Source organism: Megalobrama amblycephala, linkage group LG12 (genome assembly GCF_018812025.1).
Source record: "Megalobrama amblycephala isolate DHTTF-2021 linkage group LG12, ASM1881202v1, whole genome shotgun sequence".
Lineage (NCBI taxonomy): Eukaryota > Metazoa > Chordata > Actinopteri > Cypriniformes > Xenocyprididae > Megalobrama > Megalobrama amblycephala.
The window spans coordinates 18,505,523-18,521,335 of NC_063055.1; the positions used below are offsets into that span (position 1 = coordinate 18,505,523).

Sequence of the window (15,813 nt, forward strand, 5' to 3'; positions counted from 1 at the left end):
TGAAGATATTTATAACTCGAATCTCGCATGGCTTAGTGTTGACAATGTGGGTGCAGTTCCCTTCATCTGATTGGTTAAACGTTAAATCCCGCCCAGTGATGTCACGCACTGTTTATTAGCAGTCAGACAGCCATGGCAAATAGATGTAGCCTCTATCTGACTCACCATGAGTAATGATTTCATGTTGCAATATCTTGCATCAGAAACAGTGAAACCATCTCTGTGAGTTCAAGGTGGGCTCTGTGAAAGGCAGATAAAACTGATAAACCCTCTAACTAAATCTCAAATGCCTCTTGTGGCGAAAAGTACTAAAAATAAACAGGCAAAAGGCTTATGAAACAATGGCAGCCATGACAGATGCCTGTCTGTTAAAGTATACACCTAACACCTGTGCACGTATTAGCCAGCACCTGCCAGCCCAGCTCACCCTTTTAACCGACTGTCTCTAAAATTTGCATACAGAACAGACGTTGTCTGATGTAGGATTCCCTTATCAATGTATCTTAATGAATAGAGGACTTGAATCCAGGCAGTTGAGCTTATCTGATGACAGGTGGCTGTCTCAGGTGTAGAGAGCTTAAGAAACTTAACACAGTGGGTTACACCTTCCATCTTGTGGTATTGTGCCCTGGAGGAAGTATAACATGTTTACTTCAAGTTGTTTGTATTGTTAAAAGACCATGATAAGATAAAAGGACAATAAGTATTAATCAAATCAAAATTAAATAATGAATTATATTTATATATATTTATACATATATACTAGTATACTCCACTACACAAGGCAGCTAGTCCCAGATTGCTCTTTTAAATGGCAAATTTTAAACGAATTGCAGCTGAATTACATTAACTGAATTACATAGATAGTCAAGCCTCTCACCACATTATCCTTGGAGAATGACCTGACAGTGAATGCACACTAATAATTCATGCTCACTCCATTACACCTCACGCACTGCTAGGGCTGACACAGGAGCATTTGATGCTAAACAAACCTGCAATTATAGGACCACCACCTTTGACTGGCTCCAATATCAGTCTAATCTCCATCTGGGCAGCATTTACAGCATTTTTCATGGGTTAGTCCAGAAGGGTTAGTCCAGCAGACAGCCCCCAAGCACTGGATCCACCTGACAGCACAGTGTGCACCAGGTGGCCGGCTGCTGCCCTGCATGAGCGCTGAACAATAGCACAAGAAAATGACACTTATGCTTAGTCAGTGAAACCCAACTCTCGGCCCCGTCCCGCACTCATGGAAACCTGCTGTGGAACAGCTTTGAGTTTTAACTATGTTTGTTTTAAGCTTTATGTTGTTTCAGTCTTTTGTTGTTGCGAAACACCTTTTTATTGCATGCTGATGGATCATAATGTTTTGACAGTCTTCTCTAAGGCCTTGTAAATATGTCTGGAGAAGATAATTTAAGTGTATTTTGCCCTGTGTGTGGTCTATAGCCTTGGGCTAGGTTCTACCTAGTTTACTTTGCATTACCGCCGATGGCCTGGTTTCATTTCTCATTGATTCTGCACACACACACACACACACACACACACACACACACACACACACACACACACACACACACACACACACACACACACACACACAGAGGAAGCTTAACGTTAAGCCTTTATCCACAATAATTGTGTCACTTATAAAATTAGCTGTTACACAACTTTGAAGTTATAAGGGAACATAAGTCATAAGAACATAAAAGTTCTTTTGCTCATGTAATATGTTATTTAAACACACGCTGTCACTGACTAAAACGCGCTCCTCCCAGTGCTCTGTCACGCCGGCCGGCTGCTGATCTGTATGTCAGTCAGCTGTGGGTAATGACACCTCCTGCTTCTGTCCCGACTGCTGTAACACGCAGGGACCGCATGGAGATTGGCCAAATGGGACTTTTGTTACACAACATGTTGGCCATGTAAATACCTCATTCAGTTATAACTGGTCACCATGGCACTTGCCCTGTGTGGACACATCCTTTCAGGAGCAGAATTTCTGCTTTGGAGTTCATTGGCATGAATGGGTAACGAACCACCTAGAATCCATACTGGGTTCGATTATGCACACTAGGGGTCAAAGGTCATTTAAGGTGGTTTCTCCTTGTGACTTCTGCACATTAAGAGGCTCTCAAAGGTCATGATTTGGCCAGTGAAGAGCATTATGTTGCACTCTATGTGAATTTATTTTGTGTGCTGATTAGCATAAAAACATAAGGACGGAAAAGTTTCTCACAGCCTATGGTACCTGAAAGAGTTAATCAAATAAAACCTGTCATGCTGACATGTATTGTGATTTGTATTGCTTGCAAGCACATGCTATAATAACACACAATTGATAGAAGGCTTAGGTAAGTGTAAGCTTTGTATGATGAGTCAACTGTGACTCACTGCCATCTATTGTGTGTCCAGCCAGAGGCCTGTCCTGATCTAGACAATGAAGAGTTCGTGCCATGACTGTCATATGGCACGCTGCTGGGTGTGTCTTGCATATAATCATTTGTAAATGTTTAACTGTGTGCCACATGTCTCTGTCTGCAGGAGATATCGGGATGTGTCTATCTTGTCATGGAGGTGAGTCCAGATGGCATGCTGCACATTCACATACCCACTGTAAACCTCAAAATAGACTTTGTGTGAAGTAGAGGAAAAAATCAGAGGTCAAATTTCACCGTCCCTTGCAGGATGTCCTTTATGCTAAGCTTAATTCACACATCTGTGTTGTTATTGTCAGCATAAAGCCATATGAAGCCCTGGTGTTATTGTGCTTACTCTATCGTCTGATGAGAGTTTTTTTTGTGTCAGATGTACACTTATAGTGTTTGCCTCTCTCATTTTACAGTACTGTAATGGAGGAGACCTTGCAGAGTATTTACACTGTAAGTACACTAACCTCATTTCAATATGTCATATGTCTTTCACTATTGTGTGTGCCTTGTATCTGTCCTTGTTGTGAACACACAAATAAGGCCCTAAATATAACTAATTAAGATTTTTTTTTATTTTTTTAACTATTGTTACAGAAGAGGTGTCTAATTTTTTCCATGTTGTTATACCTGCTTGGTTTACGTCTTTTGGCCAGTTTCAGGCATATTTTAGTGCAGCTTTTATGCAGAATCTTTACACGCTTTGGAGCAGCACAGAGGCTCTGTAACAAAACAAACATTTGAACAGTATTAAAATACTGCCTGTAAGTAATTTTAGACATCACAACATTATAGTATACTGTATGCAAATTGATATTCAATTTGAGATTTGATGAAGATTATATACTAACAGTTTTATATATTATATATTAACAGTGCTACTAAATTATTAGTGTTTTTACAGTTATTATCTTAAAGTGAAAGTTAGATGATGGCAAAGTTAATTTGTAAAATGTCAATGTCAGCTTTATTTATACCATTAAAAACAATGATTTTTGACCAAGGTGCTGTAAAATATTCCCAAAGACTATCAAAAATAAAACAATATGCAACATAACAGATTTCAAACACAATCAAGACCAGAAAATCAGCTATGTTGAAAAGCTGTAGAAAATAATCATGCAATTGTAAAAATATTGGAAATGAGCATTAACAACTGAATATCCAATATCAGTCAATATATATTCAATAACAGCTCATACTGATAAAAAAGATTTATATATATATATATATATATATATATATATATATATATATATATATATATATATATATATATATATATATATATATGAGAGAGAGAGATATTAGTACTATTTATACTTTTATTAATACTTTGAATTAACTTTTGTCATTTTTATTATGTTTTAACATTACTGGTTATGTTTAATGTACTTTTATTTTAGTTTTATTTATTTTTTTCAGTCAATTATTTCAGTTAACAAATCATTTTATTAGTTTTAGTTTTAGTGAACGATGATAACCCTGTTCAATCCCTATACCTTTTTGCAAATCTAAATGTTCTATATCTCTAAAATTCAGCTATATATATCAGGATGATCTATTGTAATTGTTTGCATTGTTTCTTCATCATCATCTTGTTTATTCACAAAAGGATGTGTTTCTTTCTAAGATTATTGACATGACTTAAAGGCTTAGTTCACCCAAAAATGAAAATTCTGTCATTTATTACACACCCTCATGCCGTTCCACACCCGTAAGACCTTCGTTAATCTTCGGAACACAAATTAAGATATTTTTGATGAAATCCGATGGTTCAGTGAGGCCTCCATAGGGAACAATGACATTTCCTCTCTCAAGATCCATAAAGGTACTAAAAACATATTTAAATCAGTTCATGTGGGTACAGTGGTTCTAAAGCGACAAAAATATTTTTGGTGCGCCAAAAAAAAACAAAATAACGACTTATTTGGCCGATTTCAAAACACTGTTTCAGGAAGCTTCGGAGCGTTATGAATCAGCGTGTCGAATCAGCAGTTTGGAGCGCCAAAGTCACATGATTTCAGCAGTTTGGCGGTTTGACACACGATCCGAATCATGATTTGATACGCTGATTCATAACGCTGCAAAGCTTCATGAAGCAGTGTTTTGAAATCGGCCATCACTATATAAGTCGTTATTTTGTTTTTTTGGCGCACCAAAAATATTCTTGTCGCTTTATAATAATAATAATGAACCACTGTACTCACATGAACTTATTTAAATATGTTTTTAGTACATTAATGGATCTTGAGAGAGGAAGAGTCATTGCTCCCTATGCAGGCCTCACTGAGCCATCGGATTTCAACAAAAATATCTTAATTTGTGTTCTGAAGATTAACGAAGGTCTTACGGGTGTGGAACGTCATGAGGGTAAGTAATAAATCACATTATTTCATTTTTGGGTCAACTAACCCTTTAAGACTAAGGTCTGTTTCTCAAAGGTTGAAGCCTTGAACTTGCTCTTGAAACTGCAGAGATATATTCACCAAACAAACAACTCCGGTCGTTCCTCAGAAAGATAATTCAGGACCTCTGAGAATAGCTTAGTTTCACACATGTGCTGCCACAAATAGAGTCTCTTTGGAAGTGGTCTCATCCACACACACAGACACCGTCTGGGTTCGAATACATCTTCATCTAACCATAAACATTCCAGCGTGGCTATATTTACCATGTTTGCATTGACCACTCTATTTTAAGCCACAAGACTTTGTAGCATTGTTATGCTTTAAATCCATGCCAGCCTCATCAGGGGCTGTGTTTGCCTTCACCCGGTCACCTCTTACCACAGACTCTCTGGCACAACACCAAGATCCCCTGCTGAAACTCAAACCAGAGCCTGACCTCATTCACCTGTCAGTCTGTTATCTGCCCTGTCCTGGAGTGGAAAAACATAGAGGCTAAAAATAAGACTTCATGAAACCAGCATGTTTTGAGTGGAAGGAATGAGGTGCACTGGAGAAGGGGGTTTTTGGAAGTGGATGGCAGCTGGACTTTTTGTTTTTGATGGATCGCTAACTCTTTGTAAACAATGATGCAATATCCCACAATTCAAAGTGTTTTCATCAGAATAATCCCTTAAGTAGTAAACCATAATGAAATCAGTTGTTTGTTCCTAACTTTTTCTTCATAGCTAAAGGCTCTCTGAGCGAGGACACGATCCGTGTGTTACTGCAGCAGTTGGCGGGAGCCATGAGTGTTTTAAGGAGTAAAGGCATCATTCACCGTGACCTAAAGCCCCAAAACATTCTCCTTTCGTACAACACAGGTCGCAAGGCCAACCCCAACAACATCTGCATCAAACTGGGTGAGTGCTTCGGGACAAAGTACACAGCTTTGTACCCTCTACTAAAAGAAACACAAAGACTGCTCATGGATCAGTATGTACTGATTATGAGACTGTAAGATTGAGTTATCAGGTCTGGCAGTGGTTGGTTGTGGTGTTTTTGTTCTTGTGTTATGACTGCGGTTTGTTTTAGGTGTTTACAGCGTTGTTCTGTTTGCTCTTGAGCGTTATGTAGACACTGCGTGTCACTACACAGCTGTGTAAAGTCAAACAACTAAAAGACACTTGCTGTAAACATTCGTGCACTATCTTTCACTACCAAAACAAGCTCCCAAATGTAGTCCTTAGCACCATACACTGATTCTCCTTTCTGTCTCTCTCTTTAGCTGATTTTGGCTTTGCACGTTATCTGCAGGGAAACACGATGGCTGCCACGCTCTGTGGCTCTCCAATGTACATGGTGAGTGCTTGACTTCAAAACTTTCATGTTCTGTATTATCCAAATGTTCAGGAAAGTAGGGCTGCATGATTAGGGAAAAAGATCTAATTGGAATTTTGATGTAAAATGTGATTTTAAAAAGTAGTATGATACTTGGACATTTTGTTCGGCAACATAAATTACACATAACCATCTCAAAAAAGGCAAATTCTGAAGCAAATTCTGTTTATTTAAAAAAAAAAAAAAAAAAAAAAACATATGTAAGTAACTGGATAATACCACAGTCCTTATTTTACTTATAAGTTGAAAAACTTAAAAAAAAAAAAAAAAAAAAAAAAAAAAAAAAGATAGGAAAATCTCAAGGGAACCACTGGCGAATTAGTCTTCTGGGTTTTGATGTAATCCCTGCACAACTCTTCTGATTGGATGGTAGTGGTTTGCTATCGCTGTGATTTCATGAGTGACCGGTTGTCCAGCACAAGTAAACACGTCATCAGAGAAGAGATGCCATTGCAAGAGGGAAGGGAAGTTATTTTGATTAAAGGCCCTGTTTTCAACTTGGTATTAAGATGCGTTTTGGTCGATCGGATCACAAGTAGACAAGGGAAACACATACCCGTTTATACCTGGTATTTTAATCCGTCTCTTTTGTCCACTTTTCAACCACTTCTGTCCTGATTTCTTTGAGCGGAGGGTCTATGGACAGGTAAATGTATGGGCTTTTTCAGATCTTTCGATCTACTGGACAAAATTAGCTCGCACAATTTACAAATGAACGCGTCCGGAAACGACGGAAAAACATACGGAGAGCATCAGCTTTCGTTTCTGCTCTGACAGACACAAGACCGGCCGAACGTGGTGAGTGCGTGTTAGAAATCAGGAATGATGAGAGAACATTGTGCTTGGTACATTTTTCGTCTTCAAACCAAACTTGCGTCTTCAACCGACAAAGTTTAAATCCCATCCGGCTAGCGCTCTTCCCATAATGTTTACACTTTCAGTAGGTGGAGAGTAGGCGGTCTTTTGCGTTGCTCAAACACATTCGACCACATGAGTGTTTGCTCTACGAAAGCAATCCGGTCCAATGCGTTTTCGACTATCTCTGGAAGTAGTCAAAAAATAGACAAGCTCAAAACATTTTACACCCCATTTACACCTGTATTTAGCGTCGTCCACTTGTGATCCGATAGACCAAAACGCATCTGGAAATGGGGCCAAAGATGGCAAGGGCACATTAATAAAAAAAAAATTATGTGCACAGATAATTCATTTATAATAAACACTGCAATATTCCTTAAGAAACAAGAATTGTCCAGTCATGGTAACTTTAAAGCTTCTCCTTTGTTGGCAACAGTTGGTTTATAAGCACTTCTCATTACAAGTGTGGAAGATGTTGTGCTGAGACGCTGAAAACACTGGATCATGAGCTGCTTGAGTGTAAAAGAACACAGTGCCACACTACACTCTGACACACACAGTGCATGTATCTGTTTAATTAAATCACAGCCTTTAGTGATTTTATAATCACACTAAACCATAACACAATTTCAATTTTATTTTAATTAATTGTGCAGCCCTACAGGAAAGTAGCTACATATTTGATTTTCAAACATTCTCTGTATAACTTACTCCAGATGTTTTTGAGTACTACTTGTCTTGCTCGTCGTTACAGGCTCCTGAGGTCATCATGTCACAGAATTATGATGCCAAAGCTGACCTGTGGAGTGTAGGGACCATCATCTACCAGTGCTTGACTGGCAAAGCCCCATTTCAGGTCAGTGACATACACACACCAGCACAAAAACAACTAATAGTATGACCCAGAGAGACAAGCGTGATTTAACCCAACACATGCACAGTCACATCTCTCTCTCTCCCTCTCTCTCTCTCTGTTCATTTGTGGATGCTACTGTGGTCATGGTTTTAAAGGGATAGTTCACCCAAAAATGAAAATTTGATGTTTATCTGCTTACCCCCAGGGCATCCAAGATGTAGGTGACTGTTTATTCAGTAGAACACAAATGATGATTTTTAACTCCAACCGTTGCCGTCTGTCAAACAAATAATGCGAGTGGATGGGAACTTCTACTATAAGAGTAAATAAAACTTGCATAGACAAGTCCAAATTAAACCCTGCGGCTCGTGACGACACATTGATGTCCTAAGACGCGAAACGATCGGTTTGTGCGAGAAACCGAACAGTATTTATATCATTTTTTACCTCTAATACACCACTATGTCCACCTGCGTTCAGCATTCGCTTAGTGAGGTCTGATCGCGCTCTGACAACAGCAGTGATGTCTCGCGCATATACTTCAATGAGAGCGAGACATCACTGCCGCTGTCAGAACGCGATCAGACCTCACTAAGCGAGTGCTGAACGCAGTTGGACATAGTGGTGTATTAGAGGTAAAAAATTTCAAATTTTCATTTTTGGGTGAACTATCCCTTTAATTCTGGGCTTTATATTTTTTGGCTTTCTCTTTGAACAATGTGGATCAATTTAAAGGGATAGTTCACCCAAAATTAAAATCCTTGGTAACACTTTAGTATGGGGAACAATTCTCACTTTTAACTAGTTGCTTATTAGCTTGCATATTGGCTGTTTATTAGTACTTATAAAGCATATAGTAATGCCTTATTCTGCATGACCATATTCTACATCCTTCAATCCTACCCAATACCTGAACTTAACAACTACAACAACTACCTTACTAACTATTAATAAGCAGTAAGTTAAGAGTTGGAGGCAAAAGTCGTAGTTAATAGTGAATATGTGTTCCCCATACCAAAGTGTAACCAAATCCTTTACTACAAATTAAAAGATAATTTACTCACCCTCATGTCTCAGTACAGTACAGTTATTCACTGAAAATCTTTCATTGAAGTCTTACAGAGTACATGTAAAGAACATGAATTCAGAGTTTTAATTTTTAGGTGAACTATCCCTTTAAATGCTTTTTGTTCCTCAGAAGAATGTCTAAACCACAAAGAACAAATTCAATATGAGATTGTTGAATAAAATAGCAGAAATTTACCATGTTTAGCGTATTTTAGGTCTAATGTTCTGCTAATGCAAGCACACAAAGAAATACATTACCATTCAAAAGCTCAAGGTTGGTAAGATTTTTTTTTTTTAAACTGTAATGTTGTTGAAAGATTATTACAATTTAAAAACAGTCAAGCACAGTCTTCAGTGTCACATAATCAAAATGTGCTAATTTTGTGCATATACATATATTTAATGACCCCAGACTTTTTAAATGTAATGTATATTAATCAAGAATTGCAAGCAATGTCACATAGTGTGAGTTTCGTCTACGTCAGTCCTGATCATTCTAGAACTATTTCATTGCGAAAGCTCAACTGTGTGGCACCCCTGGTTATTTATGCCCTGCAGAGTGTGAAACATGATTGTGACATCTCTCACTGATAAACATAACCATATGCCTCTGCAACTAAACACACCCTCCTATTTACTAACAAACACTCACACCCAAACATACACACATGCCCACTCATATGGGCGGCATCTCTCTGGTTGCACTAGCAGAACAGGGAGTTTTTTTCTTTGTGATGAACATATTGCAAAATAAAAATGCATGTTTGTGTAATTTGTTGCTGCAGTACTTCCTCTGAATATTGCTCCAGGCTGGTCATTATTACTTCATTATAGTTCATAACAGTCACTGATAGTACTTAATCCTGAAAAGGTGATGCATGTGCCATCATGTATTGATAAGCTGACCTCTGTTCATACAGCTTCCACACAGCTAACATGTGAGCCCCATCTGAGCACACGGTCAAAACCGTATCTATTTATGGGTTCATATTTTAGGCTTCAGAAAGAGTTGGTTATGTATTCGGAATTTCTGACAGTCTTGCAATGTGATATCAGTCTGCAGATGGGTCAAGATGAGTCTCTGAGTTCATTCAGAACAGATCGGTTATCTCTATCCTAACCATTGTTTACCTCATCCTGCATGGAAATATTACTTTTAGTGCTTGTTCCTGCTGCCATTAGAAAGCCTTTATGATTTGTAGACAGTCCCTCTAGTCTAAAATTTAACTTCAGATCTAGAACAAATGTTTATATCCCAAACAGCCAGAGTTTAAAAGGGAGAATGTAGTAAAGCCATGTGATACTGCTCGCAACAAACTATAGTCCAGTATCAAGTCTAAAAATATCTATGATATTTGCCTGCCAGGCAGTGCATAGTTTTAAGTGAACCAACAATATCTTTATCAAACTAGATTTGCGTGGTTAATTGAACCAATAATATATATGTCTAACTAGATTTGACTGACCCCCCAGATGATTAGAGAAAGAATTTGAGAAATTGCATTGACCTCATTATAATTAACTTCGTAAAATCTTTTTCCAGGCAAACACTCCTCAGGAACTGAGGCAGTTCTATGAAAGAAACCGGAGCCTGAGTCCCAGGTAAGTGACCCTGAGGACTGTATGTTAGTCATCAATCAGCATGATCCGGTTTAGTTTGTGCTATGCTGGTTCAAAGGTCTCTGGTGTTGTAAATGTAAAAGAATGTAAAACTTTTATTTAGCAAGGATGCATTAAATTGATCAAAAGTGACAGTAAAGACTTTATATTGTTACAAAAGATTTCTATTTCGAAAAAGCAGTTCTTTTGAACTTTCTATTCATCAAAGAATCCTGAAAAAATGTATGTTTCCTCAAAAATATTTAGCAGTACAACTGTTTTTAATAATAAAAGCAACATTGATAATAATACGAAATGTTAATTGAGCACCAGATCAGCACAGAAAGAAACTTCTTTCACAAACATTGGCAAAACCGACCCCAAACCTTTGAACACTAGTGTAAACAGCCGCAGTTCATATTTATCCATGTTGTGAATGCAATAGAACCGGTTTCTTTCTCTCAATGTTTTTGTCTCTTCCATCTGTCATTCCTTTCCCTCTTTAAAAGTAAAGCTTTATTTAACAAGACTGTTGCAATGTTTGCATTCATGAGTATCACTTTTCTACTTAGTCAATTACAGAGTTACTCTGGCCCTTGCACAAGAATATAAACATGCACACTGTGAAGGTTGTGATTTCTGTCAGTGACTAACACAGCACCAAAATGCTTTTCCCAGTATTCCACGTGAAACCTCCAGCCACCTAAGACACCTTCTTCTTGGGTTGCTGCAGAGGAACCACAGGGAACGCATGGACTTTGGTCAGTGGACGCATACAATCACACATCTGACTTTACAAGACTCTGTAGAAATCATAGTTTGACAAAATATAATTCCCAGGAAGTGATTAATAAAAAAAAATGATTATTGTCTATTTCAGATCATTTTTTCCACCATCCTTTCTTGGAGGCCAGTACATCCATGAAGAAATGTACGATTATGATGTACATTACTTTTTTCAAACTAATCTGCTATAGCTTTGGTTTCTGTAACATTTACATCTGTTCATTGTTATCTTAGCCTCTCCAGTGCCCATGCCCACCTATCCCAGCTCTGGCTCTGTGAGCTCCAGCAGCGGTTCCTCAACCTCTCGCCTCACCCCTACTCAGGTAACACAGTAACAGTGCATGTGGGGTGTATTGTGATATTCTTGCTCTATATATAATGTATACAGTACCATATAGCTACACTACCATTCAAAAGTTTGGGGTCAGTAAGATTAATTTTAATCAGCAAGGATGTATTATAAAAAATAAATGTTGTTCTCTATTCATCAAAGAATCCTGAAAAATAATTTAATAATAAAAAATAACACAGATAATAATAAGAAATGTTTCTTGAGCAGCAAATCGGCATATTAGAATGATTTCTGAAGGATCATGTGACACTGAAGACTGGAGTGATGATGCTGAAAATTCAGCTTTGCCATCACAGGAATAAATTACATTTTAAAAATATTAAATATATAATATTTCGCAATATTACTGTTTTCACTGTATTTTTTATCAAATAAATGCAGCCTTGATGAGCATAATAGGTTTCAATGCAAGCTTGTTTCTACCACAAAATCAAAAAGTTGAAAAAATGTAATTGCTACTTTTTATCTCACAATTCTGACTTTTTTGCTCAAAATCGCAAATTGCGAGATATAAATTCGTAAAACTGTGAATTTTAAGTCAGAATTGTGGGATATAAACTCGCAAATGCGAGAAAAGACGAATAAAAAAAATGAAAAAGTAATTGCGGCTTTTCTTCTCACAATTCTGACTTCTATTCTCGCAATTGCAAGGTTATATCCCGCAATTCTTACTTCTGTTCTCAGAATTGTGAGATATAAAGTCTAATTCTTGAGGGGGGAAAAAGTGAGCTCACATCTAAAATTTTCTTGGAATTGCGATTTTACATCTCACAATTCTGACGTTACACCTCGCAATTGTGACTTTTTGCTGCTCGCAATTCTGAGAAATTGCGAATTTATATCATGCAATTCTTAGAAAAAAGTCAGAATTGTGAGATAAAAAGTGGCAATTACCTTTTTATTTATTTATTTTTTTATTCCGTGATGGAAACAAGCTTCCATAGGCTTATTTCAAGTTTTACTGACCCTAAACTTTTAAACAGTAGTGTAAATATGAAGTTTTTCTTGACAGTCTGACACTGAAGCTCCGAGGGCCCTCCCTCAAATGACCCCCACACCGTCTCCAGGTTCCCTGCTGAAAGACTCCTCTTCCTCCGAGTCCGATGACTTCGTAATGGTGCCGGCTCAGTTCACCAGTAAGATGAGCCCTCGCGCTTGTTGACCTACTTTGGATTATGTAACAAACAAAACTGCTTTATTTGCACAAATATAACATCTCAATCTGATCACTCTTGTAGGTGAACTAGTCTCAGCAGAAGGGCAGGACAGTTTGATGCGCAGCGGGTGAGTGAGTTTACATTTTTCCAATACTTTAAGGGTTAAAGTGACACGGGCCACACACATAGTGTATATAGTTACATGTGACATGCCTCTCAACACTAACCTATACAACAAATGTGCATGCATTTTGTTTCTTCACTTAACATAACGGTTTGCTTGCTTGCCAGTATGTCACGTGTCATGAATATTCATTTCAAGGGAGTCAGTTGACTTTTTGACCGATGGTTCTGTGAAGAGGTCTGTTTATGCATTGACGCATTTGTGCAATGAAAGAAGGAAGACCTTACAGTCATAATAGCAAATATTACTTGAGTATAATGTTTCATGTTCTCTACAAATTTTCAAATGCAGTTTTTAAACATCTGTGTCTGTCATCTAATGCATTCATGACCTTGTTAAAAGACTAGTTAAGATGCACGTTTATACAAAACTGTTAAAACGTTGTTTTTGAAAGGCTGTATTTATTTGATCATAAATACATTAAAAACAAGAAATATTGTGAAATGTTATAAAAATTTAAAATAACACTTTTTTTTATTTTAAGATGTAGTTTATTCCTGTTATGGCAAAGCCTTTATGAGCCTTTATAAAATAGGTTTTTTCAGAAACATTTAAAAAATCTTATATGAAAAAATAACATTAAATATAAAAATTAACAAATAATAAAAAATAGATTAAAATAAATATGAAAATTAGATAATATATTAATATACAGTACAGTCCAAAAGTTTGGAACCACTAAGATTTTTAATGTTTTTAAAAGAAGTTTCGTCTGCTCACCAAGGCTACATTTATTTAATTAAAAATACAGTAAAAACAGTAATATTGTGAAATATTATTACAATTTAAAATAACTGTTTTCTATTTGAATATATTTCACAAAGTAATTTATTCCTGTGATCAAAGCTGAATTTTCAGCATCATTACTCCAGTCTTCAGTGTCACGTGATCCTTCAGAAATCATTCTAATATGCTGATCTGCTGCTCAAGAAACATTTAATGTGTACAATTGTACAAAATATTTGTGTACAATTTTTTTTTTCAGGATTATTTGATGAATAGAAAGTTCAAAAGAACAGTGTTTATCTGAAATCTGATCTTTTGTAACATTATAAATGTCTTTACTGCCACTTTTGATTGATTTAATGCATCCTTGCTGAATAAAAGTATTCATTTCTTTAATTTCTTTTCAAAAAAATAAAAATACAAATTCTTACTGACCCCAAACTTTTGAACGGTAGTGTATAATGCTACAGAAGCTTTGTATTTCAGATAAATGCTGTTCTTTTGAACTTTCTATTCATCAAGGAATCCTGAAAAAAAAAAAAAAGTACACAACTGTTTTCAACATTGAAAATAATCATAAATGTTTCTTGAGCAGCAAATCAGCATATTAGAATGATTTCTGAAGGATCATGTGACACTGAAGACTGGAGTAACGATGCTGAAAATTCAGCTTTGCATCACAGGAATAAATTACTTTGTCAAATATATTTAAATAGTACACAGTTATTTTAAATTGTAATAATATTTCACAATATTACTGTTTTTTACTGTATTTTTAATTAAATAAATGTAGCCTTGGTGAGCAGACGAAACTTCTTTTAAAAACATTAAAAATCTTAGTGGTTCCAAACTTTTGGACTGTACTGTATATATTATTAATTAAATTATTTATGTTAAAACATTTAAATAAATAATAAAAAAATGTTTGAAGTTTATTTTCTTTTTTTGTTTAGCAATACTAGGATTGAATTAATGCAGAAAGTAAGACTACAAATAAAAGTGTAAAAATGAATGCAGATACAAATACACAGAAGTATAAAAACATATACAAATACAAATATACAAAACATGCTCAGGAGTACAATATCAAATAATGATATATATACAGATATGCACATACAACAAAATCTTGAAACTAGATATAAATAAAAATACAGTACAGAATTAAAATATCTTAACTGTACAGAATCAAATTAAGTAGAAAAAACATAATGTAATCCAATATTTTCCAAATAATATTCTACAATATGTCATATACCAATTTAAATTAGTATAAATTGGGTCTTTAAACACTATAATATACAGCTCCCTTTTAAATTTTAGGATGGTGGTCCGTTGCGTGAGGTTGATGATCATATTTGGGGATCTGTGGAATGACATCTAAAAGATTGAAAACCCTTGGTCTCTATTATATAACTAGATGATGGTTTAATATCATAGCACTAATGGCATAACTGTGTATGTGTACTATTTCTAGAAGCTCACTGCTGGGTGTCGCCGCTTGTGTGGGTCAAACCCCATCATCCTCCCCGTCTGTCAGAGCCTCCCCAAGCCCCTCCAGGTACTGTGTGTGCATTAGTATGGAGATTAGCTTTTAATACAGCAGAGACTGTAAAAAAAACACACTTTCTCTGAAGGCGAGCAGCTCACATTAAACAATAGCCTTTGTTTGCATTTGTGAAGTGAGAGACAGCTGGCTGACCGGAGAAAGCAGGAATTCTAGAGATGAAAGTAATTCACAGATCACCAGGGAACAAATGGTTTAAATGCATCTTTCTGCATATGACATGCAAATCATTCACCCCCCACCCCCCTCTGTCTCTAGGCCTCTGGAGGTATGTGGCAGTAGTTACGCTCAGTCTGTGCCTGTTCCCGTACCGACGCAAAAACACAACTACCACAGGATGGAGCAGAACCTACAAGTGTCTGACAGGTTGGGTTCATCTTTATATCTCTCTCTCTGACATGAGAATGCATAAATGTGCGTCTGAATGCCCCATGCATCAG

At 36.6% G+C, this 15,813-nt stretch overlaps 1 protein-coding gene across 1 annotated transcript in view; it reads left to right on the forward strand.

Moving 5' to 3' along the window:
* ulk1a (unc-51 like autophagy activating kinase 1a) overlaps window positions 1-15,813 on the forward strand; it is a 28,270-nt gene that overhangs the window by 1,510 nt on the left and 10,947 nt on the right. Inside the window, exons 4-16 of the mRNA XM_048209404.1 lie at window positions 2,548-2,580; window positions 2,849-2,885; window positions 5,569-5,742; window positions 6,108-6,181; window positions 7,833-7,934; window positions 10,546-10,604; window positions 11,280-11,362; window positions 11,482-11,532; window positions 11,622-11,710; window positions 12,752-12,875; window positions 12,978-13,023; window positions 15,284-15,367; window positions 15,632-15,739. Of these exons, the coding sequence (XP_048065361.1) occupies window positions 2,548-2,580; window positions 2,849-2,885; window positions 5,569-5,742; window positions 6,108-6,181; window positions 7,833-7,934; window positions 10,546-10,604; window positions 11,280-11,362; window positions 11,482-11,532; window positions 11,622-11,710; window positions 12,752-12,875; window positions 12,978-13,023; window positions 15,284-15,367; window positions 15,632-15,739 (1,064 nt within the window). The remainder of the gene's footprint in view (window positions 1-2,547; window positions 2,581-2,848; window positions 2,886-5,568; window positions 5,743-6,107; window positions 6,182-7,832; window positions 7,935-10,545; window positions 10,605-11,279; window positions 11,363-11,481; window positions 11,533-11,621; window positions 11,711-12,751; window positions 12,876-12,977; window positions 13,024-15,283; window positions 15,368-15,631; window positions 15,740-15,813) is intronic.